The sequence below is a fragment of the Pogona vitticeps genome, chromosome 1, assembly GCF_051106095.1.
Source record: "Pogona vitticeps strain Pit_001003342236 chromosome 1, PviZW2.1, whole genome shotgun sequence".
NCBI lineage: Eukaryota > Metazoa > Chordata > Lepidosauria > Squamata > Agamidae > Pogona > Pogona vitticeps.
Window position 1 is genome coordinate 124,077,272 of NC_135783.1, and position 27,439 is coordinate 124,104,710.

General features: G+C 41.0%; 1 protein-coding gene and 1 non-coding gene across 2 annotated transcripts in view; both read left to right on the plus strand.

Annotated features, from left to right (window-relative positions):
- Positions 1 to 7,748: 7,748 nt before the first annotated feature.
- On the plus strand, positions 7,749 to 7,911 carry LOC144586194 (U1 spliceosomal RNA). The gene has a single exon (XR_013540933.1). It is a non-coding gene; the product is annotated as a U1 spliceosomal RNA (small nuclear RNA).
- A 1,611-nt stretch (positions 7,912 to 9,522) lies between these two features.
- The window catches only part of GCLC (glutamate-cysteine ligase catalytic subunit), a 42,177-nt gene continuing 24,260 nt past the window's right edge, over positions 9,523 to 27,439 (plus strand). The window contains exons 1-6 of the mRNA XM_020813822.3: positions 9,523 to 10,049; positions 22,097 to 22,209; positions 22,666 to 22,848; positions 25,993 to 26,106; positions 26,881 to 26,939; positions 27,020 to 27,156. Of these exons, the coding sequence (XP_020669481.2) occupies positions 9,900 to 10,049; positions 22,097 to 22,209; positions 22,666 to 22,848; positions 25,993 to 26,106; positions 26,881 to 26,939; positions 27,020 to 27,156 (756 nt within the window). The 5' untranslated portion in view covers positions 9,523 to 9,899. The remainder of the gene's footprint in view (positions 10,050 to 22,096; positions 22,210 to 22,665; positions 22,849 to 25,992; positions 26,107 to 26,880; positions 26,940 to 27,019; positions 27,157 to 27,439) is intronic.

Consider the following 27,439-nt stretch of genomic DNA (forward strand, 5'->3'; position numbering starts at 1 on the left):
TTACTAATATCGGCCAAAATCCTGTTGCTTATTTAGAAAATTGTACTAGAATAGGCTCACTAGATCAATAGGTAGTGAGTCAACTGCTCCATAACAGATTCTATTCTATGAGATGTTCAAAGTACAGCAGCCTCATTTTAGTCGTAGTTTCTAACAAGAGATGAGGCTTGATTTGGTCTAATTTGTCCATATGGCTGCCCATAGTACCTGTAAAGTGGTCCTTCAGCACTTTAGTACCTGTAAAGTGCTCTTCACTATCCAGCTTTCACATCCTTAAATACTGTAGTCATTTGTTGTTAATCCAAGTTACCTTGTGTTAGCTAGGCACTTTGTGTTCCAACAACATTAAAACATCTCTTCCTTAGAAAGGAGGGAGACATAGCACCAGTTAATGTAAAGAAAAGACTAAGAGAATGATATAGTATTAGAATTAATCCATGCATACTTTCTTAAGGCACGTGTTTTATGCCCCACTTCATCTGAAATGGTCCTGAAATGTCAAACCTTTCAGCATAGGCAGAATCTACAAAAGTAGAGGGGGAAGACAGTCACTCTCCCCAAATTCCAGCGGCTTTGTGAGGTGGGTGGTTGTATTAGCATTGGTTTTGTTTATTATTTGGATGCCAAGGTCACTAATTTACAGGACCTGATACTTGAAACCTAACATGTTATTTGTCAACACTCCTGGGTAGGATAAATGTTAGACTACAGGCTATAAATGGCCGTGCCATCATGGCAGAAGAAATGCAATGATTACTCAGTTGTAGAGTGAAGCAAATTCACTTTCCCTTCTGCTATTGCTCACCATCTGCTGCCATGTTTAACCTCAGGCACACAAAGCTGCAAGGTGATGCCCAATGAAGAGCAGCCTGACTGAGCAGGTAGTGGACCTTTGGTGGCCACTTGTATTTATATGCGTGCGTGCCATATGAAGACAGGAAGTCCAAAAATTAAATCAAAAGGGGGGGGTCCTCCTTTAGAGTGTTGGAAATAGCAAATTTCCAAATTCTGCTCTCCCCCCCCCATACCAGCAGTGCCCCTGACAGTTTCAGCTCACCAGTTGCTTTCTTGATGCCTGCCTCCGAGGGAATCCTTGGCACCAGGACACAGGCACTTGCTCCCCCTTCTGTAGTATCTTAGCTACCAGTCCCTCTAGTGATGGCACAGAGGAAAGTCTGTAGAGTCTGCTTCCCACTCCTCTGGTAGGGTGGGCCTCCACCTCCTTCACTGGTAAGAGCAGTGTGTGTGTGTGTGTGTGTGTGTGTGTGTGTGTGTGTGTGTGTGTGTGTGTGTGTGTGTGTGTGTGTGTGTGTGTGTGTGTGTGTGTGTGTGTGTGTGTGTGTGTGTACGTGTACACTTCTCCAGTAGGACAAGGGTTGCTGCCATGTGGGGAAAAAGTGTGAGTGCCTCAACCTTGCAGTGTGCTGCTTTATGTCTTACTTCATGTGACAAGGGACCCTGGGCTGATCCTGAGTCCATGCAAAGGGGAGACATTTCAGGTCTTCTGCCATGGATGTAAATTCTTGAAAGTTCCCTTCAAGAACTTGCTTTTTAAGTGCAACTTTGCTTTACCTAAAAGAAAAGCTAGCTTACAAAAATTTATACCATGTTTGGATATTTTAGAAATAAAATTCAAATAGTGTAGCTCACAGTAGTAGAAATATGAATTAAACCATTTACTGTCTTCTGCCCTTTGCAGATGTCACAAAATCTGCTGCTTGAGCCAAATACCTTCTCCCTTCAGAGTTGCTAGTGAAGTGTTGGGCTGGGGCTGATTGCTTATGGAAATTAAGCGGAGTTCCCTAAGCGCTAGCAGAGGTTAAATCAAGTAGTTGTTTCAACCTACCGCTGAGTAATTATTACAGGGTGTTTTTGTGTCATGATGACATGGCCGTTTCTGTCTCAGGAAGTTGCATAAGTTCCATATATATTACCTCAGTATATTGTGTGCTGTGCTAAGCACTGATTTCCTGGTCACAAAACTTTTATCTGAGAAAACAAGGGTGCCAAATAAAGAAATGAACAATTAAGTTATGTTTTCTTATGATAAAGCTGCCCTCTCATGTGAAGTTTACTACACATAACTAACTATAGGCTTGTTTACATGAAAATTACGGAATATGTATTGGTGCGAATTTAAATTGACTCCGAGTCATGTCATGTTTGAATTGAAGTCTGTGTTTGCTTGAAACAAAGGTTTAATCTGGTGTTTTGAAGGGACACCCTCGCCAGACACGTGCTCATTCTCCAACCCAAGACTGGAATTCAGAGAGACAGGTGGGCAGGTATGTATATGTGTTTATAACCTGGGTGTGCACACCTGGAGGAGAAAAATGCAAAAGGAAACAGGCAAGCAAGATGGTGCTAGAAAAACCTTCACATGCACAGTGATGCCTTGTGGGTGCTGATGCACACAGGAGTGTCCAGCAGCAACAGGCAGCTGACACACACGGCAAACATGCAAACAAAAAATGCACACACAGAGTGTGAAACTAGCTAGCTAGAGAGGGAAAGAGAGAGGCATTGGCAGTGTTTTGCCTGCCCACCTTTCAGCCACCAGTTCTGGGGCTTGTGCAGCCGCTTGCTTAAGAGACTCTTCTTGGGCTGATCTTGCCCTGCCCTTCCCCCTCACTGTGGGACTGAAAGACAATTTAGGCAAGCGAGCGAGCAGCAGGGGGCTCCTGCAGTCTGCTTGGTGGCCAAGCTTCTCCGCCACCCCACTCTGCTTTTAACACAGCAACAGCAGGGGCAAGCGGCTGCGAGAGTCAGCCAATGGGAGGGCTACTTAAAAATTAACACAGGCAGGGGAGGTCATGTGGGGAGAATCAATTTAAATTAGTCAATTCCACATCTGCATTAAAGTTAACAAATTTCTGATGGAGGAGTAAAAAAAAAAGCCTGCTGCCACTCCAAAAACAATTCCCTGTCAAATCAATCCATTCTTACATATGTGTATTTGCCCAGTTTTATAGCGATTCAAAACAGGCTAAACCCAGATCAAATAGTTTTTTTTTTTTAAAAAAATGGTGTAGTGTGGCTTGCCAGCACCCAGGGCAAGCATTGTGCCCCCTAACCCATGGACCTGTGGCCCCTCTTCCTCCCTTCATTCATGATAGGAGTGCCCCCAAGGCAAGGCACCCCCCCCTCCACCTCCATCATCATCCCTCCTTCCTCCAGTTCCTCCTTGCCTACCTCACACTGGGCTCAGCCAGGCCATGGAGGGGGCCCTGCTGTGCCTCCAACTCCCACTGCTATGCTGCCACTGCTTCCTGCAACACCCACACAGCCACACTCTGCTCCCACCACTAACCCAGCAGGACAACACTGCCATCCAGGCAGTCCAACAGTCGCCAGGAAGAAGCACAGCCGACCTGGACACTCCCTCCCAGTGCCCCCAGCGTGGCTCGCATGGCTCCAGCTGCCCAGCAGCAGCAGCAGTAGTCATAAACACCTCCACCAGTCCCAGTTGGAGAGAGGCTACAGGCACACTCTCCTTAATGGGGCCGCCTGCTCCCCTTCCTCGCCCTGCACTGTGCTTGTGCTGGGCGTGGCTGGCTGCCCTCTTCGCCAGACAACCTCAATAGGAAGACTCTCATCTACAGTCCCTCCAAGTTTGGGTTTTGGATGCCCAGGTTATGCACCCACAAAAATGGTGCCTCAGGAAAGATCCCCCCAGGCACCTAGAGACACCAAAATCACAAATAAGCTTGCCATGACTCACCTTTGTAATCCCCCCTAATAATTCTGAAGCTTGGGAAAGAGAATGCCAAACTAGAAACATTATTGTGGACAGTTCTATGCTTATAGTTATATCATTTCAGATATATTGTATTTGGCAGATGGGGGAAAAAGCAGATCATAAGAACACAAGAAAAGCCATCTGTTGGATTGGGCCATGTGATTGGCCAAGGGCCCATCTAGTCCAGCTTCCTGTATCTCACAGTGGCCCCACCAGATGCCTCTGGGAGCACAGGAGACAATGATGGCATGCACAGCCCCAGTCCTGCCAGAGGCCAAGAGAGCTCCTCAGTGTTTTGGGGTGCCCTGCGGGACCCCCATCAGGGGCTAGGTGTTCCTCCCACAATCCTCTAGTGCACAGCTATTAGCATATGTTAATACCTTATGCTAATAGCTGTGCAGTAGAGGATTGTGGGAGGAACATCTAGCCCCTGATGGGGGTCCCGCAGGGCACCCCAAAACACTGAGGATCTCTCTTGGCCTCTGGCAGGACTGGGGCTGTGCAGCACTGTACTGAGTGGGAGGTGCAGCCAGGGGGTCACCATGCCTTGTGGGGTCAGAGGACAGAAGGAGGTAGGAGATGCAAGGACAATTCCAACTCATACTTTGCAGGGAAAATACCATGTCATGAAAGTGGTTTTCCTAGTGGAAGCTTATCTGTTATATTTTAAGTGTGCTGCTGATCCCTATGATTTCCCCAAGTAGTTTTTCTATTTCTCCTATGTGGTAAATGATCAGGGCAAAAGGAGTCACTATTATCAGTAACCAAGGGGCTGCTTTGACTCTTTTTATCCTCTTTCTTTGCTAGAGAGAGGGGGGATGGCCATCTGAGACCCATTGCATTTTCAAAGGCAGTGCAGGTGAGGGGATTGCTTTTCCCCCAATATGGTATGGGGAACTGTGTTTTGCAAGACCAGCACAGTGATTCCCCCCCCACTGAAACATATTAGATTTCAATGCATTTCAATGGGCAACTGCGTCTTGCAAGATTAAAATCGTTTTGAGAGGCCCCACTTGTATATAAAAGCAGTGAGAGGTAGCCTGTTACTCTAGCAGAAGAGTGCTCATAGGCAGAAAATATTATATGGATCTTTCAGACAGCAACAGAGAATCCACCCAGATGCAAATATGCCTACCCAGATGCCTTTATGTACTCCTAAGAGTTTTATACTGAAGGACAGCATGCAAATTCACTAGACAAATTTTTAAGATCTAGACATGCCATAGTCATACATTTATACATTACTGGAGGAATGGTGCCTTTCTCAATCCTGAAGAGAACCCTAGCTCTACTTAGTGGTTTTTTTTCTCACACCAAAGGGGAGAGGACTGTGCACCATCCACTGGCCCATCCCACATCTCCTAATGTCTGTGGCAGGGGGTGGGGAGTCTGCCTTCTCTGTGAGCAGAGGCTTTCCTACTGGAGTTATAACTGTCTATGCAGGGTTTTAAATCACATGGCATAATGTGTATCCTGTTACATGGATGGGGTGGAGGAGGCAGAGGACAAAGTGATTTCTGTCTCCTCTTCATGCAGTAGTGTTCCCATAAACACCGACAGCGCTGCCATATCAGTAGGGTATGCCTTTAAGGATTTTTGTGCCTTCCACAAGATGAAGCTATATTTATGACTTAGCATGTGTTGGTTTTACCCAGGTGCTTTGAATACCTGTTAGCACCTCATTTCAGAGAATAGACACACTCCCTTTGTTCACTATCGCTTATTGGGCCATATGTCACACACTGCCTGTGACTCATAGATGTACCAGCCTTAGAAAAACTTGGATTTTTCCTTACACACAGATGTATGTTTTGTTGGCGTTATTTGGCAAGAGTTTGGTGTGAGGAAAACTGAGTGTGGCTTTAATGAAAAATAATAATGAACTTTATCTCATTGCACAGCAAATTAAAAAAAATTGTTCTGGCAGGAATCTACAGAGCATACTGAACTATAGTCTCTTTTATCTGTTATTTACCTTATCTGGCATTTATTTGTTTCAATACATTCACGCAGAAACTCTGGTATGAATAAGAATGAAATTAGCTGACTGGCTACTGAGTTGATGTACATTCACTGCAACTCCCTCCCAGCCAAAACCTCTCAAAAGCATCAATATGAGGGTGCAAGACATCCAATATGTTTTACTTCACCCAACAAAGCTGCTCTGGCATACGCAAGTAATAAAGCAAGGCAACAACTCTGTAGGCTGAACTCTTTTATTTTTCCTATTTTGATGAAGGCGTGGCTGCTATCTGATATTTATCTGCCTCTATGCATTAGACCGCCTTGGCTCACAATCAGGTTCCATGATCAGCAGCTGCCAGTAATGGAAGGTTAGGTTGAATTCCACTGGTCACAGAGCAGGCATGAATGGGGCAGTCCCACACTTTCACTTTGGCCTTCCACCAAGAGGAACAGGGAAGGAGAGCTGTATTGTGATACGCAATTGCACTGCCATAACAGAGTATGGATGTAACTTACGCAGCAGGAAAAAATGTGAATGGATCCACTGTGAAGTCGCACCTGAGGATTCAATTTCCCCAGGTTAATTTGCTTCTGCAGACCACACAGGACTCAGCAGAGAGAGGGGAGGAAATCAGCCTTGGGTGTAGCTTGTTAACTGTTTGAATCACTGCCTCCCACAGCTGGTGCCTAGGTCTGTTTGTTTCCCTTTCCTCCACCACCACCACCACCCCATTCCCTTTCTTTCTTTTGTGAAGACTTGCTGTCCTAGAACTAGACCAGCTAGGTAACCAAAGAGAAAACAGAAAACAAGGGATGGGCAGAGAGACAGGAAGATGTTTTCACTCCAGCTTTGTTCCAGCTTCTTAAGGTAGTTCTGCTCTCTGTCCAGATTTGCAGGAGGTACCAGTTACCGCAGAGCTGGCTTAAAACATCCCTTCCTATTTTCCCCTCAGCAGTAGATTAGCAAACCTGTAACAGAAAGGGGAGGGGGGAGAGAAAAGAAACAGGGAGTAAAGAGGAAAGCACGCTTAGGCACACACAGTGGGGAGAAAAGGATTCAAACAAAAGCTGCTCCCCCCCCCCACTGCTGCCAGAGCCACAATGCCTTTAAATGCAACAGCTACAAGCCCCTCACATTGGCTCAAGTGATCCCACTGCCTGAATCACAGCAAAGGCATTTGATCTCAAAAGTAGAAGCCCTAGTGACAGAGGAAAAAACTATGGATTTGGGTAGAAACTCTGAGTTAATTCACATGGACTTTTACATCATGTAATCAACAGAAAATAATGTGAATCAGATTGTCCCAATTTTAGAGCACTCTTTGCATTATTTGTCAATGCAAGCACACCCTGTATCAGTTTTGAAGGGCAAGCACTGATCTCCTATGGATACCCACCACCCCTCACTATCCTGACCTGGACTTCTTAAACCATGACCCCCCCAGAAATGACTTCTTTACCATTATATATATAATTGCCCCTTGCTAAATGAGGAATTCACTACTTGACAACTTTTTTTGAGCACAATAAGGAACCAAAGAGTAAAGAGATTATTAAAAGAAAACTAGGGTAATCACAAATGTAACCCCTCATTAACAAAATTATGCAACTGAGTTCTTCATATTTGGGAAATTACAGGGATCAGCAGCACACCCAAAGTGCAATAGATGGGAAAACCACTTTTATAACATCAGGGGATAGGTGTTCCTCCCACAATCCTCTACTGCACATATGCTAATACCTATGGTAATTGTGGGAGAAACACCTAGCATTAGCTACATGTTCCTCCCACAATCCTCTAGTGCACATGTATTAGCATATGTTAATACCTTATGCTAATACCTGTGCACTAGAGGATTGTGGGAGGAACCCCTAGCCCGATGGGGGTCCCGCAGGGCACCTCAACACACTGAGGAGCTCTCTTGTCCTCTGACAGGACTGGGGCTGTGCAGCCCTGTACTAAGTGGGAGGTGCAGCCACGGGGTCACCATGCCTTGCGGGGTCAGGGGACAGAAGGGGGGTATGAGGTGCAAGGACCATTTTAACTCATACATTGCAAGGTAAATACCATGTCATAAAAGTGGTTTTCTTGGTTAAGGCTCATCCATTGCACTTTGGTTATGTTGCTGATCCCTATGATTTCCCCAAATGTAGGGAACTCAATTGCATAATTTATGTTAGTGGGAGATTACACTTCTAATTTCCTTGGTTTTTCTAGATTCCTTTTCATCTTTCTTTCTTCTCATCAGGACCTATTACAAAGGTAGCAAGTCTTGGTGATGTCTTATATTGCATTCTTCTTTTTCTCCCCGGTGGTAAAAAAACAGGGCAGAAGGAGTTACCATGATCAGGAGCCAGGGGGCTGCTTTGATTCCTTTCATCTTCTTTCTTTGTTGCTGAAGAGAGAAAGAGGGGGAGGGCCATCTGAGGCCCATTGAATTTCCAAAGGCAGTGCAGGTGAGGGGATTTTTTCCCCCCAATATTGTATGGGGAAGTGTTTTGCAAGAGTGTCTTCTATGGACAATTTTTGCAAGACAGTGATTTTTTCCCAATTGGAATGCATTAAATAGATTTCAATGCACTCCTATGGGGAACTGGGTTTTGCAAGATGATGTTTTTGCAAGACAGCGATTCGATTTCCACGGAACGAATTAAAATCGTCTTGCGAGGCATCATGTACCAGTTAGTATTGTTGCCCACCAAACTCATTTATGTACCTGCTTTCCTGCATCAGTGCAGACATTTTAAGCATGCAATGTCAAACCACTCTTAAGAGATCAGTACAGTATAACCTTTCCCCCAAATGCTGTGCCTTGCCATTACAGATGGGATTTTTGCAAAAAAAACCCCAACATCTCCCCATGATTTAGCCTTAGCAGGGGGTGGTTTCTGCTGAATAAGAGGGATGGGAGTTTGTTTTCTGAAAGTCTCATTCCTATTTGCTATTTTTCCATCATAATTTTCCTTTGTAAGCCAGCCTGTAGCCCATCATTTCATTGCTGATTTAAACGTTTCTCTGATTATTTTATTCATGGGACCATCTTCATCTCAGGCTTAAAAAAAAAGAATGTCAAAAATATAGAGATACTGTATATTCTACACAGTGGTTTTGCTAGGCTTTTTTAGGATGATGGAAAGACTTTCTTACTGTTCCGTTTGTTTTGAAGGATTTGCACCAGAAAAAAACAGGATCCTCCTCCATGTAACTTTTGGCTTGTCCCATTCAGAGAGAGCGATGCTCAGTACTGTATGGGGTTGTGGAAAGAGCGGCTGGCTTAGGCCTTAGGAGACCTGGGTTCAAATCGCCCCTCCGACCATGGAAACTCAGGGGAGGGAGCGTGGCACTCCTTCAAAGATCTCAAACTCCTTCAAACGCCCTATTCGGTCGCTGTAAGTCAACAGCACATCTCTCTCTCATACACACACATACACACTAAAGGAGAACAAAAGGCTTCTTATGACAGCCCTTCCCACTTCGATCTCGGCCAAAGGGACAAAGGATAAAAGACCTGGTACTGTTGCTACAACCTCAGGCAAGGCAAGCCTTTCTCATTCTCTCCTGAGGTCGGCAAGGGGCCGGAAGACGGGGAGGGGAGAGAGAGAGGACCGAGAAAGTGCTGAGTCACGGCGTGACGCTCCTTTCCCTCCTCTCGCCGCCTCCCCCTCAGGTTCGTCCTTACTTTCTCTGCCTCGCGCGCGCGCTACAGAGGGCGCGCAAAAAGCAAAGACACCCTTCACCCCTCCCTCCCCTCTTTGATCACGTGCCACCCTCGCGTCAGCGTCGTTCTTCGTCATGCCCCCGCCTTCGGAGAGAAGAGCCGTTGCTCTCCGTCTCCTCAGGCTTTTCCGCTCTCAGGCGCGCGAGCCGAGAGAGGGAGTCGCTCCGCCCCTGAGGAGCCGGAGCCGTGGCGGCTCCTCCTCTTCTTTCCTCTCAAATTCATGCTCTTGGGAGGGTGGAGGAAGTCAGTGGCGTCCTTTTCTAGCCGGCAAGGCTCGTCGCCGCCGTCCTGCTGCCGCTGCCGGTTCTCCTTCCCTCTTGGCCGAGGCCGCCTGGAGCCGTTCCTGTCGGCGCTGTCACCGCTTCCTCTTTCCCCCGGCAGCGGCCACCGCCACCGCCTTCTCCTCCTTCTCCTCGTCCTCCTTCTCCCCCCTCAGCCGGCCCCCTTTCCTCTGGGCTCGCTCCCCCGGCCGGGCCATGGGGCTCCTGTCGCAGGGCTCCCCGCTGAGCTGGGAGAAGACGCAGCGGCACGCGGACCACGTGCGCAAGCACGGCATCCTCCAGTTCCTGCACATTTACCGCGCCGTCCGGGAGAGGCACAAGGACGTGCTCAAGTGGGGGGACGAGGTGAGTCGCCGCCGCCGCCGCCCCAGAAAGGCAGCCGCCGCCAGCCAGCCAGCAAGCCGGTTGCGTGGGTGTCACGGTAACGAGGGGACGTCCCCGGTCTCTGAGGGAAAGGAGCCTTCTGAGCGGCCGTCCCCCGAAACGGCTTTTCCCAGCTTTGAGGATTTTTCTGCCCACTCTCCAAAACCCAATACAGTAGCACGCCGCGAGATGGGGGGGGGGGCTGGATGTGCTTTGTATAACACGCGAGGGAGGGAGGGAGGGAGGCCGGTTGGCCCCGGTCGGGCAGGTGAACGGTGGGCCCTTGGAGCGAGAAAAGGAGGCGCAGGCCTGCGGCAGGGCTCTAGCTCTTCTGGAACCAAGTTGGTCCTCAATCCTCAGGAAGGAATGGGGTCTGGGGCTGAGCTAAGGAGAGCCACCCAAGCTGAAGGAAGCAAAGACGAACTCTGTGTTTATGGGTCCAAATCCGGTGTGTGTAAGGGAGGGGGACTATGTCTACAAGAACCACTCCAGGGGTTTATGTCTGTTATTCCGTGTGAAATGTGCCTTCTTGACCCTTTGAGTGTGTGTTCTGTGCTGTCAAGTCGGAGCGGACTTATAGAGACCCTAATAGGGTTTTCAAGGCAAGTACACTTTGTGTATCATGATATTATGCTTTCTATTTCACAAGTTATTGAAAGCTTTTATATCCCTTAGGAAAGTGCCCTTCACTTTCCCTCAGGGATACCTCAGAGGAATTGTTTTGATACCTTCAAATGTTCAACAGATACAGAGATTGTTTATTAGTTGTGTATTTATAGATGCATGACTGCCAAGACAGTAGCAATGACAATGGGGGTTACTAGTTGTAGAGGAACCTCTGAAGCATTTAATACCAGCAGGGGCTGTATAGGAGCCCTTGGCGGTGGTCTGTTCTACTGCAGCCAGTGCTACAGTACTGTCCCATATAGGCTACAGTGGTGTTTTTGTTTGTGTGCTCTGCAGCAGGTAATGTTTTAGAAGGAAAGCATTGAGTGTTAGAGGCCTCTGTGTTACACCTGCTGGCGATCAGAATATCTATTCTTTACAGTATGTGTGCACATTTATATACTGTACGTATACATATGAAGGGCATGAAAAGGGTGATTGAGAGGTTTGGAGGGCATTGACATGATTGTCATAATTCCTCAAACAGTTGACTTGTTCTAGAAACTGAACTAAATGTAACCAATATACAGTAATTCTTTCTAAGAGACATATCAGCATGAACTGAAAAATATATATTTTGGCAATTTATATTGCCTTATTTTTAGTTTTGGATTCTGCTTCCTGCCCTTCTGGTACATTATGGAGAGTTTCAGGTGTCCTTTCTCTTTGTGACTGGTCCTGCCTTTCACAGCCTTCATAGTTTGTTATTCTCCCTAGCATGTATACAATTACAGTACTATATGGGTTCCAAAGGTCTGATGCAGTGAACTCTACGTTTGATACATATGTACATAAACTTTGTATCTACTGAGTGATAGTTTTTGAGCTTCATAGGTTATTCAGTGTTTTGTTCTATGAAAGTAAACCATTTTAAAGAGGAAAATACATTTGAAATGTACTGTATTGTGAAAATAGTAACTGCCCAATGTGAAAGATTATGGCTAAAGAGTTAACCGCTTATGGAGGCGAATGCAAGAGGACAACACTTACAGGGACATAATAATATGCCTGTTGTGGGCTGAATGTATTCTGATAGGATTGTTCAGATAGATTCTTGAGTGCAGTGAACTCAGTTGCAAAACAACTGGAACCGAAGATTCAAGATACAGTACTTGCATTTGAGAAGAAAGAGCACAGGTTCAAAATGTATTGTATTTGATATCGTGGCCATGAACTTTGTCTATGGTGGGGGGGAGAGAAATCTGATTTAAATAACAAATAGATTTTTGATTATTTAAATAAAAGCAATCAATTTCTTATTTAAAGTGTGGTTTAGATAAATTTTATTTTATAAAATCAATCACTTTTTCCACCCTGGGTTCCAAGCTGTCTTTAGTTGGAAGCACTGAGGAATACAGTACTTGCATCTGAAGGTGAAAAAATGTGCTGCTATTGGAGCATGCTGCTATGTTTTTAGCTTACTGAATAGGCGACTCTTCTCTTGGTGGGTCTTGCAAAAGGCACAAATGTTCTACCTTTGGAAATATGCTTAAAAATAAATAAAATGAATGTATCATTTGAAAATTTTGAATTACACCTTTGTAACAGACTTCCCTATGATAATTGCTATATTTACTGTAAAAGGCTGCTTTCATAAGGCATCTCGAGACTTGTGAAGCCTAGGGCCATGATGCCTCACATAAATTGAAGATGATTGCCCCTAAAAGCTGTTAGGTTGAATTGAATCCAACTCCCTTTTTGTTAATTGCTTTAAAAATCAAAAGGGTAGTTGTGTTGTCTAAAAGAAGCAAAAGCAAGACGTCTTGTGGCACCTTAATGACTAACAGATTTCATTTGATATAATCCCTTGTGAACTGTAGCCTGCTTATTCAGTTTCATAAAGAAGGCAGTGCATATGAAGAAGTGGGCTACAGACTTTGAAATATTCTGCAAGGTACCAGTTGTTAGTCACAGTTTGTTTCTTTTTTAAAAAGATCAAGTTCATGTACTTAAGTGTAGCTTCCACAATTGGTGCAAGGCAGAAATATTAGCACCTTACTTCATACATAGAAAGGGAAAGTGGAGTGGAAATTGATACCTATTTTTGCATTGTTCTAGCTTTTGCACTAGTGATAGATAGATAGTTTGATAAGCATTTCTTGCTTTGGTTTATTCTTAAAGGGATTACTCAGCCTTCAAGAAGATTAGGCACATAAGAATCCTCTTAAAGCAAGTCAGTCCTTCTGGCTCAGTATTGTCAACACTGACACACCCAGTCTCTGGGATTTTGGATGGGAATCCATCCTCTTCCTACCTGTTGATGACCAGGATGTGTTCTATTGCAGAGCTGTAACTTCAGTCAAGCCCAAGACTGATACATAAAACAATAGAATAGGCATAGAATTATATATTACTTGAGGGTTGTTTTCCATCCCAATAAACCAAGTCCCCAGTCAAGGAATAAATATTGAAAAATTCTATGTGTTATACATGAAAGTTATGAAAAATGTGAAGAGTAATGTGCTACTAGAAAGACCAATGGATGCGTCAGTGTGAGCTTTTTCCAGATGAAACCAAAACCAAAATCATAGTGCCATCATAAAGGCTAACTATTATTTCCATGTGAGCTTTTGTGGATCAAGTCTTCTTCCTCAGACACTCATGAATGTTCACATGAAAATAAAGCAGTCTTTAAGGTGGCACTACATTTTTGTTTTCTTTTTCCCAGATACACTTGCTCAGACTAACATGACTACTTCTTTGAAAAGTATGAGTTTTAGTAGACTGTAGCCCACATCCTCAAATGCCATGTTACAGACCTCTGAATTTGACTTGTCAAACAAAGAGAGACCTGTTACTATTGAAGTCTATTATTTCACTCAGAAATAAATAGGGAAAATTGCATCTTTGTAATCAACATTAATGGCCCCACTGTGTCTGTAAACCCTACTGATTTTAGTAAGAATTTGTGCCTCAAGGCTCATTTGGTATTGGAATGGTAGCTTTTACCCTTAAATATGAAGGGCTCACACTTACTTATGACTCTGAAAAATCTCTTATTTTTTGGCTTTGTTATATGCCAGTTGTCTTAAACAACTGGTGTTGGTTATCTGTTGTTCAAACTGTGTTGCAAATTAGAAATTCTTGGTTTGTATTAAAACTTTTTAGATATTCTGTGCCTAAATTGCATGTAAATAGCCGTTTCCTAGGCTTTTAAAGTTTTTCTGTCATTTTTGACATTTTTCCATACTGTTGTTCCCTAGAATCTTATTTATTTATTTATTTAACTCCACTTTTCTCCTGAAAAGGACCCAAGGCAGCTTTAGAATAATTGAATCATAGAACAGTTGACTTGGAAGGGGTTTATAAGGTTTTACAGTCCAACCCCACCTTACTATTTTTTTTCCATTTTAGTAATTTTTTAAAAGCCTAACTTCTGAAATAATATTGTAAAAGAACTGTGATTTTTAAACATTTTCCTGATGTGTTACATTTTCTTTCCAATAGAAATGAGTTTATTTGGTTGCTTAGTTGACTCAGTCTGCATTTAGAAAACTTGTGTCTGAATACAGTATAAGAGCAGGTACTACAATTGATCTTTGCCAAAAAGTCGAGAAGTTATGTAGCATATTTTCCAGGACAAATGTAAGCTTAATTCATTTCATCTACTACAGTGACCACATCTTAGTTCTTTCAAGTTCACCACTTTCACGAATTACATATGCATTTAATCCATTCTTCCTGTACTCATTTTTGTTTTAAGAAAATATTGCAATGAGTATTTACTTTCTTAGTTCAGATAATCTTCTAGTACTAGTACTCTAGGGATTCCAGAAAGAATTGCTTGAGGTTTTCATAAAAATTTCAAAGCAGTGTCTCACTTTCTTCCTGCACCTCCCCTTTGGTGTTTTAGCTCACCCTGTTGTCTCTGAATTTATCTAGTGTCATCTAGGCTAAACATGCTACTTCCTTTTGCTTTTGATAATGTTATCTTTTCCTTTTCTGTTTCCAAAATTTATGCTGAAGAATCCCATATCTGTTCTCCGCCTTGTCTTTTATTCTTCTAAAAATCATTTTTTTTACTTCATAAAAATGGGAAAGATCACTTTAATAGCTAAGCTTTGCTTACCCTTACTGCACTTGACTTCTCAAAGTTTGATTTATTGGATAACTATGTTTGAACATTTTCTCTTCTTCTTGGTACCTCACGTGTTTCCTTTGAGAGAAAAGAACTGCATACATTCATTCTACTAGCTGTTTCAAGTTTTGCTCAATTGCTGTACTTCTGGTTGCTACACACACACACACACACATACACACACACCCCGCTGCTCAACTGTGAGACAGAGTGGGAATGAAATTTACCATTTCTATCATCTTTGGTTCCTTTTCTGCATTATGATTTCCCTTCATGTTGAATTTGTTTTAACCTTCACGCCCTAGGATAAGGAAAGAAATGTGTTTATGGATTTTTTTTTTCTGATCCCATAATTCCAATATAATGTGATGTTTGAAATGCTCTATGTCCAAAGGATTGTGCATTCAAGAAAAATCTGTTCCGTTCATACACCCAAAGCTTGAAAAAACATGGTATAAAAGTAAAATAAACTCCTTATATTTGGAGGCGGGGACCAAAATGTGCAAAGAATTTGATTTAAATCATAATTTAAACCATTACCCAAGAGACCTGATTTTATCACTTATATAATGTGCCTACTAGGGTTTCCTGAATTTTTGTAGCAGATAGAAGGTGGCTGGTTCAGGTTATTTTGGTGTTTTAGTAAGAATTTGTTCATGTACATTTGTTTTCAGGGAAGTTTTTCATTGTGTGATTTTTTTCCCCTCCTTTGCTTTTTATAATATTAATTAAAATTACAGTACAGTGGGGTCTTGACTTAAGAACAGCTCGAGTTAAGAACATTTTGACTTAAGAACCACTCTCATAGGAAAATATTGACTTGACTTACATACTTAGATTTGAGTTAAGAACTGAAAAAAAAACCACGTGGGAGGCAGGGAAAGTGCAAAATTTGAACTTTCAGTTAACTGTTGGCCAGTGAAAAGGGTGCCTGTCTGCTTCCTCAGTCCTCCCAGCGTTTAGAGAGTGGATTGGGAGACAGTCTTCGGACTGCCTGGTACTGTACTGCCTGGACTGTATTTTCCCTGCCTTCCCTGAACCTTTCTTGACCTAAGGAAAAAAAAAAAGGAACAAAATATCCCCCTCTAGTGGTCGAAGACAGAATAGCAGCTTCCCATTAGTTTCTATGGACAGAAAAGAGCAGATATGGATCAAATGGTTTTCAATGCATTCCTATGGGAAATGCAGATTTGACCTGAGAACTTTTTGACTTGAGAACCGCCTTCCAATACGGATTAAGTTCTCAAGTCAAGACCCCACTGTATTCAAATCAATATTCTGCCACACCCCACATTCACTCCACCCCCAGTAATTCCCTATAGATTGTCACTTCCAGTGTTCAGAAGTGTGCATATTCAGAGTGAGAGCCAAGGGCTTGGCTCTGTTGACATGAAATTGCAGAGGGATAATAGCAAGAGTAGATGCAGTATCACTCAAGGAAACTCTGAAAAGCAATTGGGGCTTCCAGGAATTTCCAATATTGCATAATTTAGAAACAAATAAAATCTTCATGGAATATATGCAGCCAGAATGAGGAAACAAGAAAGAAAATAAGTTCTGTTATTTCTCATTTATGCATTTAATAAGTATGTATCCCTGGAGACCCAATTAAAGACCTGCATGCTATATACAGTACTAGGTAGATGGTTGACAAAGACAGAGTAACTGATCGTCTTTACCTTAATTTACAGAACCATGAAAAACCACAAATCATAGATTATTTATTAGGGAAGAGATGACCAAAGTGCTAGAAACAGATGTCATGATAAGCAGGCCACAGTTATAACGGTTGTGACTTCTTTTGCTGCTCACATTTATACTGGGATTTGTTGCAAAGTGTGCTTCTTGTAAAAAGATAAGCCAGATGCCCACCAAATCTTGGTTTATCTTGATGTCTGAGCCAAGCCAAGCAGAGATACGTTCTTCTACCTTGGATTAATTATTTTCATATTCTTTTACCTTGTTGCACTGAAGGAATTTCTTTCCAGTCTGAAGTTGTTTTGTTGAACCTTCTGGTCAAATGAAGAAGGAAACATGATTGTGTTTCCCCACAGAGGAACTATTATCTGCCATCCCATAAAAGCCTTAATGAGTCCCATTTACAGTGGACTTACAGACGGCTCGACTTACAGGCTTTTCGAGTTACAGACTTCTCTGGCTGCAAAATTTAGATTCGACTTGCAGCCGGAGAATCGACTTACAGACCAGAAAAAAACCAAAATGGAAAAAAATAGAATAAAAACTGCCAGTTGTGGGATTAATCAGTTTTCAATGCATTGTAGGTCAATGGAGATTCGACCTACAGACTTTTCGACTTACAGCCACCGTTCCAATACGGATTAATTCCTTAAGTAGAGGGTCCACTGTAACTAGAAGCTGTGCAGTGATGGTGTTTAATGGGATTGTGCCCAAGCAATATACTCTAGTCTGAAGACTTTGTGCATAGTTTAACTCTCTGTGTTGAAAGTCTTCCCTATTATGAGAAAAGTGGAGTGCTCTCTGCAGATACTAGGATGTCCAAGGAAAATAAAACTCCCTTTTTTCTTTTGATTTATGAACCATTTTAAACTCTCAAATATTTGTTTTAGAAGTTTGATTGTAGATGTTAATTTTAATTAAAAGATAATGAAAGTAGAGAATAGGAAAGTGAAGTGTAAATCGCATCATTTTCAGATACTGTTCTAGTGCCAAGTGTGCATTCCTGAATTGAGTTTGCCTGTTAGAATATGGAGTCTACAAAAGGATATATTTTCCTCATCTCTGGAAAAGTAAACCTCTTGTTTTACTGCAAGCATCTTTATACCTCTCTGCAAACTATTTCACATTTTGAAATCCTTAAAGAACACTGCATTGTTACAAATGATCTGGTAGCACCTGTCAAATATAGCATAGTTGTGTGGGTTTTTTTTTAAAAATGTGGCCTTAATGTACATTTGAAGGAAGTTAATGCACACCCTGCCTCCTGATATAACCCTACCCTTCACTCTCTATGCATTGAACATGGATCTTAAGAAATTGTTTTGAAAGAAATCAAGTTTGAAAGGGGGCCCCTCTTAGGCAGTCATTTACTGAGAAAAAGCCTGCCTGAAGAAAAAGCAGATTTGCAAAAGGAAAGCAAAGAGGGAGCCAGCCTGTCCTGTGGGAGTTCCACAGAGAAGGCCCTCTCTTATGTCCTTACCCAGGTGTACTGTAGGGGTAGTACAATGAAAGGCTTTCCCTAATGATTTTAAAACCTGGACAGGATCATGGTCTTTCAGATAGCTTCAGCTCTTGTTCTGTCATTTTTTGCATCATTCTCTGATGCTTTTCTGAAAGCCCATCTTCTGGAAGAATTCTAAAACAGCTTACTCTCGGGTAGCTCAACCCTTTGGTTCTTAGCTCAACAGTAAGCACTGCTAAGATCTCTGGGCTGCCCTCAAAAATGCACATTAAGAATTTTAGCCTTATGTTTTTAAATCTGCTGAATGTGATGGCATTTAAGTAGGCTTTTATTATGGGAGATTTTGCCACACTTTCTTTTTTCAACTGACAAAAATTCTGAAAGATTCTGTTTGTTAGTGGTTCATTTCCAATGCACAGCTTTGGCTTTGTGAGAATTTGAAAATTCGCTTACAACTTTACCAACATGTACTTGTGTGTTCAGTCAGTAGCAATATATGAGGCAAGAGATGACCATAGCAATGTAAATCCAGACTTGGTTCATCCTCTCTCAGTAAAAGAAGGTAGTCTTTAAAAATTGTCATTGCAAGGTAGTGAAATTCATTTTATTTTCTTCTGGTCTCAGAAAGATATTGTACATTTTCAAGAGTTTTTGGTGGCACATTTCTGGAAAATGCACAAAATGGAAAAATATGATAGCTGTTGCTTTGCTGTATGAAATGAAAAAAAAAATGGTTGTGTCTTTGTGATTAGTGTACCTCTCCTTTTCTGCTTGTTCTACAAGAGTTTTGTACAAAGTATATTTTCTACAAATGGTGAAAGTATTGATAGTTTTTGCCCTTCTGGTGGTTTAGTTCCATGCTGGAGGCAAGATCTGTTGGTTTGGAGAATCCTCAATATGCTTTCTTGCTGTGCTGAGTTGGTCTATCTTATAGTTTTGGTCAGGGAGTGCCTGACCACCTTATCTATCTCCTGAGAAACCTATATGTGGGACAGGAAGCAACAGTTAGAACTGGATATGGAACAACTGATTGGTTCAAAATTGGGAAAGGAGTACGACAAGGCTGTATATTGTCTCCCTGCTTATTTAACTTATATGCAGAATACATCATGCGGAAGGCTGGACTGGAGGAATTAAGATTGCCGGAAGAAATATCAACAACCTCCGATATGCAGATGATACCACTCTGATGGCAGAAAGTGAGGAGGAATTAAAGAACCTTGTAATGAGGGTGAAAGAGGAGAGTGCAAAAAACGGTCTGAAACTCAACATAAAAAAAACTAAGATCATGGCCACTGGTCCCATCACCTCCTGGGAAGTAGAAGGGGAAGATATGGAGGCAGTGTCAGATTTTATCTTCCTGGGCTCTATGATCACTGTAGATGGAGACAGCAGCCACGAAATTAAAGGACACCTGCTTCTTGGAAGGAAAGCGATGACAAATCTTGACAGCATCTTAGAAAGCAGAGACATCACCTTGCCAACAAAAGTCCACATAGTCAAAGCTATGTTTTTTCCTGTAGTGATGTATGGAAGTGAGAGCTGGACCATAAAGAAAGCAGACCACCGAAGAATTGATGCCTTTGAATTGTGGTGCTGGAGGAGGCTCTTGAGAGTCCCCTGGACTGCAAGGAGAAGAAACCTATCAATTCTAAAGGAAATCAACCCTGAGTGCTCACTGGAAGGACAGATCCTGAAGCTGAGGCTCCAGTACTTTGGTCATCTCATGAGAAGACTCCTTGGAAAAAACCTTGATGTTAGGAAAGTGTGACGGCAAGAGAAGGGGACGACCAAGGATGAGATGGCTGGACAGTGTCTGCGAAGCAACCAACATGAATTTGACACAACTCTGGGAGGCAGTGGAAGACAGGAGGGCCTGGTGTGCTCTGGTCCATGGGGTCACGAAGAGTTGGACACGACTAGACGACGACGATAGTTTTGACAGTGGTGAAATTTCTTGATATCTCTAGTTGTTCAGGTAGTTTCACTTGTAAAGCTCAGTTTTATGTTAGAAAATCCACTGTGGGTAGAGGTTGGAAGTGTTGTTAGGGGGCATCTTGGATAATCATTACAGTATATTTTGATGATGTCTTCCTGGAAGGGACAGTTTGTTTAACTGGAAAGCATGCAGTAGCACATGCTAAACTTGTTACAGTAATATTGTTTAAAGCAGAAGTCAGTCTTCCACACTCCTGTAACAGCGATAGTGAACAAAGGAACTAGATTCAGTATTTGTTCTCAATTAGAGTAGACCTGTTGAATCAATGTGACTTAATATAAGTGCTGACTCTGCAAGTCCCATTCTGTACTATAGTTGGGATTAATAATTGGATTTAGCCCAGAGTTTGGACAAATCTACACCATTGCTTTGTGAGTTTTTCTGTTTGTCCTCTGTTACTGACTGGCGGAAAGGAAAAACAAATTCACAGTAGCACTTTTTATAGATATAGCTAAGAATAAGAAATGTTCTCTCTAACTTTTCAGGGCTTTCTTTTAATTCAGGGAATGCTTGATTTCTCAAAAAATAACACACATTGCTTTGATCACATATTCCTGGTATTCCTTGCTTGTTTTTCTCTAAAAGGTTAATGTACTCTGCATTAGACTTTCTAAATATTTGAGTAAACTGTTTTTCTGTGTTTAGATTTCTGCATCGTGCCGCTTTACAGCACATGTACAGTGAATACATTTACTAAACTCAGCAGAATTTGGTTCAGAATACTGTATATATACATGGTTAAGACTGCATCAAATAAGAAAAAAACTTTACTTTTGTAATGAGTAGAAAGGAAAAACACCTTGTAGCATTATCAGATTTGACATAAAACCGAAGAATGCATATCAATTCTACTATTCAGACATCTGTTGTATATTGGTATAGTTAAACATAGTAAACATAACTCTGTTTCCTTTTTTTATGTTGTTGCCCTTGTCTGTGGTGTAAGGTTGGAAGACAAGTTGTCTCTATTCTCTAATCTGTCACATTTTTATGTTTAGCTATGTACAAATGACTATAATCTCTAGATTTAGGTCTCCGTCATAAATCTAAAGCCTGCTTCCTGGTTTGTGGTGTGCACTGAACAACCTTCAACTATGTGAGACCACATGACAGAACGGAGTATAAGAGTATGCTTTTCTCCTACAAATAGAGAAAGAATCACCAAGAAGTGCATCTGTGGGTGGGTTTGCAGGGTCAGGCCACAGAATCACCTGTGGCTATAACCAGGCACTGTTCATCATAAATGTCTCCAAAATTTTGATACACTTGTCTGTTTGTTTTTAAAGGAGTCATGAATGGGATTGTCACCTGGATCTGTACTGTAGGATCATGTGACTGACTAGCATACCTACAGAAAAGCCGCTCTCTTAAGAGTTCTCATTGTTGCTCTGTATTATATACATGCAGAGAGATAGCAGTAGAACAAATTGGACATTTTCCTGGGAGAGCAATTCAGCTGGGTTTTCAACATTTGTCAAAAACACTCTAAGGACACTGGAAAACCTCAGTGGCAACTGGTGCATTGTGGACTTTGGAGAATTGTATTTGGAGTGATCTTACATGTGAAAATCAAAATGTAAATGGATATACTGTAATATTTCTACTTGAAGGCTTTTACAAATCATGGCTAGTGTGCCATATGCATGTAACTAATCAGTATCTGTTTTTATGGTTTACAGTCAAAAACAGTGGTACCTCGACTTAAGAACTGAATTGGGACTGTGTTCTTAAGTTGAAACGTTCTTAAGTCGAAGCACCATTTCCCATAGGAATGTATTGAAAACCATTTAATCCGTATCTGCTGTTTTTCATTCTTAAGTTGAGGCACTGTTTTTAAATTGAAGCATTAGTTCCCATAGGAACTAATGCAAAGCCAGTTAATCCCTATCTACCACTAGGGGGTGATTTTTTTTCCTTTTGACCTAAGGTGAACTTAGGTCAAAAAAAGGGCAGGAAAGTTTTTTCCCTTCTTTTTGGTTCCTAAGTCGAAGCTCTGTTCTCAAGTCAAAGCAACTTTTTGCGAACAGAGCCGTTCTTAACTCGAATCATTCTTATGTAGGGACGTTCTCAAGTCGAGGTACCACTGTATGCTAAATATTTTCTTGCATTCTTGTATCATACATTAGGTGGAATACATGCTGGTAGTCTTTGACCATAAAAATAAGAAAGCACAATTGTCCTTAACTGGAGAAGATGTTCTCCATACCCTGCAAGAAAAAGGTGAAAAGACAAACCCAAAGTAAGTAGTGAGTACTCTTAGAATTGCATAGTAATTTCCTGAATTTTGATTGCCTAGCTTATTTGAGAAACTATTTTTTGTATATCAGACGTGATGTGGAGATGGCAGAAGAAATCAGTGCACATTTTCATATTCGTGATCACTTTGGTCTGATCAAATGTTTAGAATAATGATAAATGTTTATAATAATAATGAGAATAATAATGAGAAATGTTTAGAATAATGTATGTGTGTATCTTTGAAATGTGTTACTGAAGTTCTTAATGCTGTTACCTCAGGATGGACATAATATAGTTTATGTCCTTTAAGTGGAATGATTTGAAGTTACAGCTTATGTACAGTAAATGGACAATCATAATTTATATGCTGATTTTACTGTTGTTGAAAATATTTATTTATTTTTTATTTTATTTTATTTATTCGATTTATATCCCGCCCATCTGGTCTGGTCCACAGTCACCCAACACTTTGGAGGCCAGAGTATGGAAGTTATATGATTGAAGGGACTCCCGGCCAGCCATATGGGGGAACAATGTCTGAATTTAACACTGTACAAGACAACATGAGAAAGCGACGTCAAGAAGCTGCTTCAGTTCTGAAAAAAAATGAAGCTGTTTGCACTGTCACATCATTTCCAAGGTTAGGCGGTTACTTTCAAGCTGTGTTAAGAAAATAGCATTTTTAAATGGCCGTGAGCTAAATGAGGGTTCCATGGCCTAGATCTAATATGATTCAAGCAAAGTGAAAAAACTTAGCTGGCATAATCACACTGAATTTCATTGTTCTGCAAGCAGTAGTACTAGACAGCATAGTCATGCGAATCACATTGCACAAACAGGTATGCAGTAGAAAAAAAGGAATCACTCCCTTGGGCTAACTCAAATTCATTTGTGGCAGAGCAATGGGCCTTGTACTAGCACAATTACATTGTTGGATTCAGACCCATGATGCATGCATTTTCTTAGAGATTGCAGAGGTTTAGCTTATGGTGCCTCTTACATAGTGTCTTTTCCATTTAATTACAATCTAAAGAAAGAGACAAGAAATTAATCTAATAGGTATTTTGCACAGACACAAGAGCTCCAGTGTATAGTTAGAGCTTTCTACCTCTAATTCCTTTCTACCTATAATTCTTGCTCAGTTCAGGGAGACAAATTATTCTTCATTCTCACACTTTTTTATTTAAATGTGTTAAAACTGCTCTTTAAAAGCAACATTCTTCTGAAGGTAATATGAATGAATGAATACGTATGTACATACATACATACATAATAGTGGTCACTAGCAGTTATTACAGCTGAACAAGTAGTAAAATTTCACAGATGCAGCAGACAATTGTCCAAGAAAATGAAATCAGAAGGCCAAAGAAAAAAGTTCTTTAGAGGCTCTCAAAAGCTCTGTAATGATGGAGTATGAGGCCTCTAGGTAGTAACTGGTTCCAGTGACATGGGAACATTGGGGAAACACCCTCTCCCTTGCATTCAGTAGTTTTTCTACCCTTAAAAGGAAATACGTTGAAAAAGCTTCCATAACTCATAAAATGCATAATGATCTGGGTGAAACTTGATCTTAAACCCTTAATAAATTTGGGCCTGGAAATACATAAGTGACAAAATTGCTTGTGCAGTATATAGATGTCATGTGCTCTGAATGCCTCATCTCATCAGTTTTTCAGGCAGCTGTGTTTGCATCATGTGAAATTTTTTAACAGTCTCTCAAGGTGACTCCAGGAGGAGAGAGTAGTATCATCTGGCCTGGACTCTAGGGCAGGTCTGCAGCTGATGTACTAATCCAGGCTGGTAAAAACAATCCTGGTCACCATAACAACCTCAGCCCTCCCCAGTTAGTACACAATGATGTGGAAGAACTTCTGCATTGGGTTGGACTTGATGGCCTTATAGGCCCCTTCCAACTTCACCTTTTTATGATTTCTATGAACTTCCAAAGTGCACACTTGGTCCTTCAGTAATGCAATCCATCTAAGAACAGTATTAAACCATACCCAGAATGGTTTGGTTTCCTGTTTACAACACCTCTTGATTTCTCTAGATAAAGTCTAAATTAGTTCATTTTCAACTACCTCCCGACTGCCCACAGTCATGTGCTCAGGATTGGGGCAAATTGATTTGGACCCAAAACTCTGGATTATCCCCACAAACACACACATACTATTTCATGTAGTACTTTTAAAATGTTATTATATGTTATAGAACCTTGTATTATTTGACTGGGCAGTGTCCATGTTATGGGCCATTTACCATGGAATGGAGCCATCATAACATGATGTCTTCCAAACCTAAGTAAGGCCATTACTAATTAATAATGAAATCTAGAGCTGGTTTGGGTTTTTTGAAATCAATTTAATGTCACATTGTTTTTGTATCAGTGTGTGTGTCCTCATGGAACAACTTTCAGTGCAGTTGTAAGCTGTGTTATATATTGGCACTTTGGTGTTCTGAGCCCTGGTTTTCCCAGTTTTTCCTCCTTACTGACAACTTAATTCTTCATCTCAACCATACCTCATACCTTTCTTGAGACAGAGTTTACCTACATTGAGATAGCTGACACTGGACTCTGCAGCTTTTATTCAGCAAAGCCAGCATCAGCAGCCTACAACACAGCCCAAAACCACTCTTAACAGCCATTTTCTATCTCCTTTAAGAATACTCTCTGGTCTAAATCATGTTTTTAAATATCTAATCTTTATATATAAAATGTTTTAAGTGGCATAGTGCTAGATGGATGGAGTGCTAAAACATAAATAGATATGGGTGAACAAAGACTTCAATCTGCAGGGTATCTTACAGTCCAAAACACATTGTACCAAAATTCTACAAACACTGCAGACCCCCACAGACACTATTTACTCTGGCACGAGAGATCACACATGCCAAAATGGATTATAAACCAAGCACAATCAGAATCAATTTAAAATAAGCAACTCCCATGTGCCTGTTTCAAAAAAGAAAAGAAAACCCACATCCTGTCTGAAAATTATGTGTGCTTAATTCACTTTCAAGCATGCCAAACCTGACACAAAAACAGGAGTATTATGACATGTAGCTGAGCTCTAAGATAAGCATGGATGAATCAATATTAACAAACACCACTTGGAGCTGGGAGATCACTCTTCTAAAAGAAAAGACCTGCTGGTATATATAAGAGCTTTGTAACCACTTCACTGTGTTCCTCAAACCTTGGAGCTGGATGAAAATGTTTAACTTTATTCAAACTTTATATGAACAACTTTTTTCCACAAATATGCCCTGCAGACCTTGTTGAATGCTTCTTATGGCTTTTTAACCTTTATAGCTAAAGATCCTAAATACAATGTGCAGCATCTGAAAGGATAGTAAAATATCTCCCGTGTAAACAAGATCTGTAGAAAGTGCATCTTAATTTAAACAGTGTATACAGAGAATCAAAAAGTGAGCAACAAAGAATATTTGACTTACTACCAAAAGTTTTTTCCTGCTTAAAGAAAAGAAGCAGTACCCTACTTCCATTAAGCAGGGTTTTGACAGGACCATGGCTAGCTTAAAATCAGTGGTCCCTATTAACTGATTTGAAAATTCAGTGCAGCAGTACAGAGCACCTGTAACTACTTAAAAGTTGACCCAAAGTTCTGTTCTTTTGTCTCCTTTAGAACATTTTTTGTATTTAGTTTCATACTTCAACAACAGATGCATTTTTCCCCTAATGTGCTTTTAACTAAACTAATCTTAACTAAAGAGAATTTGTCAGTTCTGTTAAAGATAATCTTGACTCTCTTGGAATTTATAGATTAGGTTGTCCAGGATTTACAATACCAGAGTGCGAGCCAACCCCTGTTGAGACAGGAGCCTCCAAGTCTCTGTTCTTCCCTGATCAAGCTATCAACAAACATCCACGATTTAGGTATGTTTCAGAGTTGGAGAGAACTGTCCCTTCTTTGAAGTGTAACATAGTTGTGGAATAATTTTTCTCTTTCAGTGGACTACAGAGCTCATCAGAGTACTTCAGGCTTATGAAAATGATGGCTGATAAATTATACATTCATTTATCTTTATTTGCTTCTTCATCTTTAGGTTTTATCTGAGTGTGTCTCTTTTGCTCAGAAGTAACGTGTAGAAATCTTATCTGTTTTTTCGTATAGATTCTGCTACTGATGTATCTAGAGTTGTTGTAGGCTGGTTTACACTAGGAACAAGTGATTTAGACTCATTCTCTATGCCCACTCCTCTCTTCAGAAGGTTCTCCCCATTTTAAATTGGGTATGGCTAATAGTCGACTAAGTCCTGTCCGGTCATTCTTGCCTATTAGTGCTGTTATTTATGTTGTAAAAGTAAGCCATTCTTGTTACAAAATTATGTCATACCTCTTCTTTCTGTTTGATTCTGGTTAGTGCAGCAGGTAAATTGTAGCTTGCTTTGTAGACAAATAAGTGATCACCATTGATGGTTTGATCAGAATTACATTTATGCTTCATCGAATTACTTGAACAAAAAGGTACTGCAAATGCTTTACAGCATTGCTGTGTAGGAACATAAGTATCGTGTGGTGTGAAATTCCTGAAAGCAAACACAGTTTAAAATCTAAATGAATTTTATATAAAATATTCTATTAACTACTAATGAATGTGTGAATATTTGTTTTCAGAAGATATTTTAAAAAGTTTTTTTTTAATTTTAGTACTTTAACAAGAAACATTCGACACAGAAGGGGGGAAAAAGTGGTGATAAATGTGCCAAGTAAGTAGAAAAAATTTTTTACGAAAAGAAAATATAGCTGGTTAACAAATGACTTAACATTGTCAATATGTCTCATGCAGTATTCAAGGACAAGAATACTCCATCACCATTTATAGAAAAATTCCCTAATGATGATGGAGAAGCAGCAAGAGCAGCCAAGCCTGATCATGTATATATGGATGCCATGGGGTTTGGAATGGGCAATTGCTGTCTTCAGGTAAATACACTGAAATAAGTAGAAAACATTATTTTCACCAATATCTTTTGGAGTTTTGTACAATATTAGCAGTAATAACAGTTTTCAGTATTTTGTATGTGTTTCTCTTAACATTCCTTCCTTCTAGTTCTTCTTATTATATTGAAACTTACTTGTTTGTAATATACTGAATCTTAAATTCTGACACTTTCCTCAGATTAGGGAAATAGAAATCTATATAAATATAATTTATAGTAGTATAATTTAACCTGGGTTATGTTTTCTGAAGGCTTTCTTCACAGGT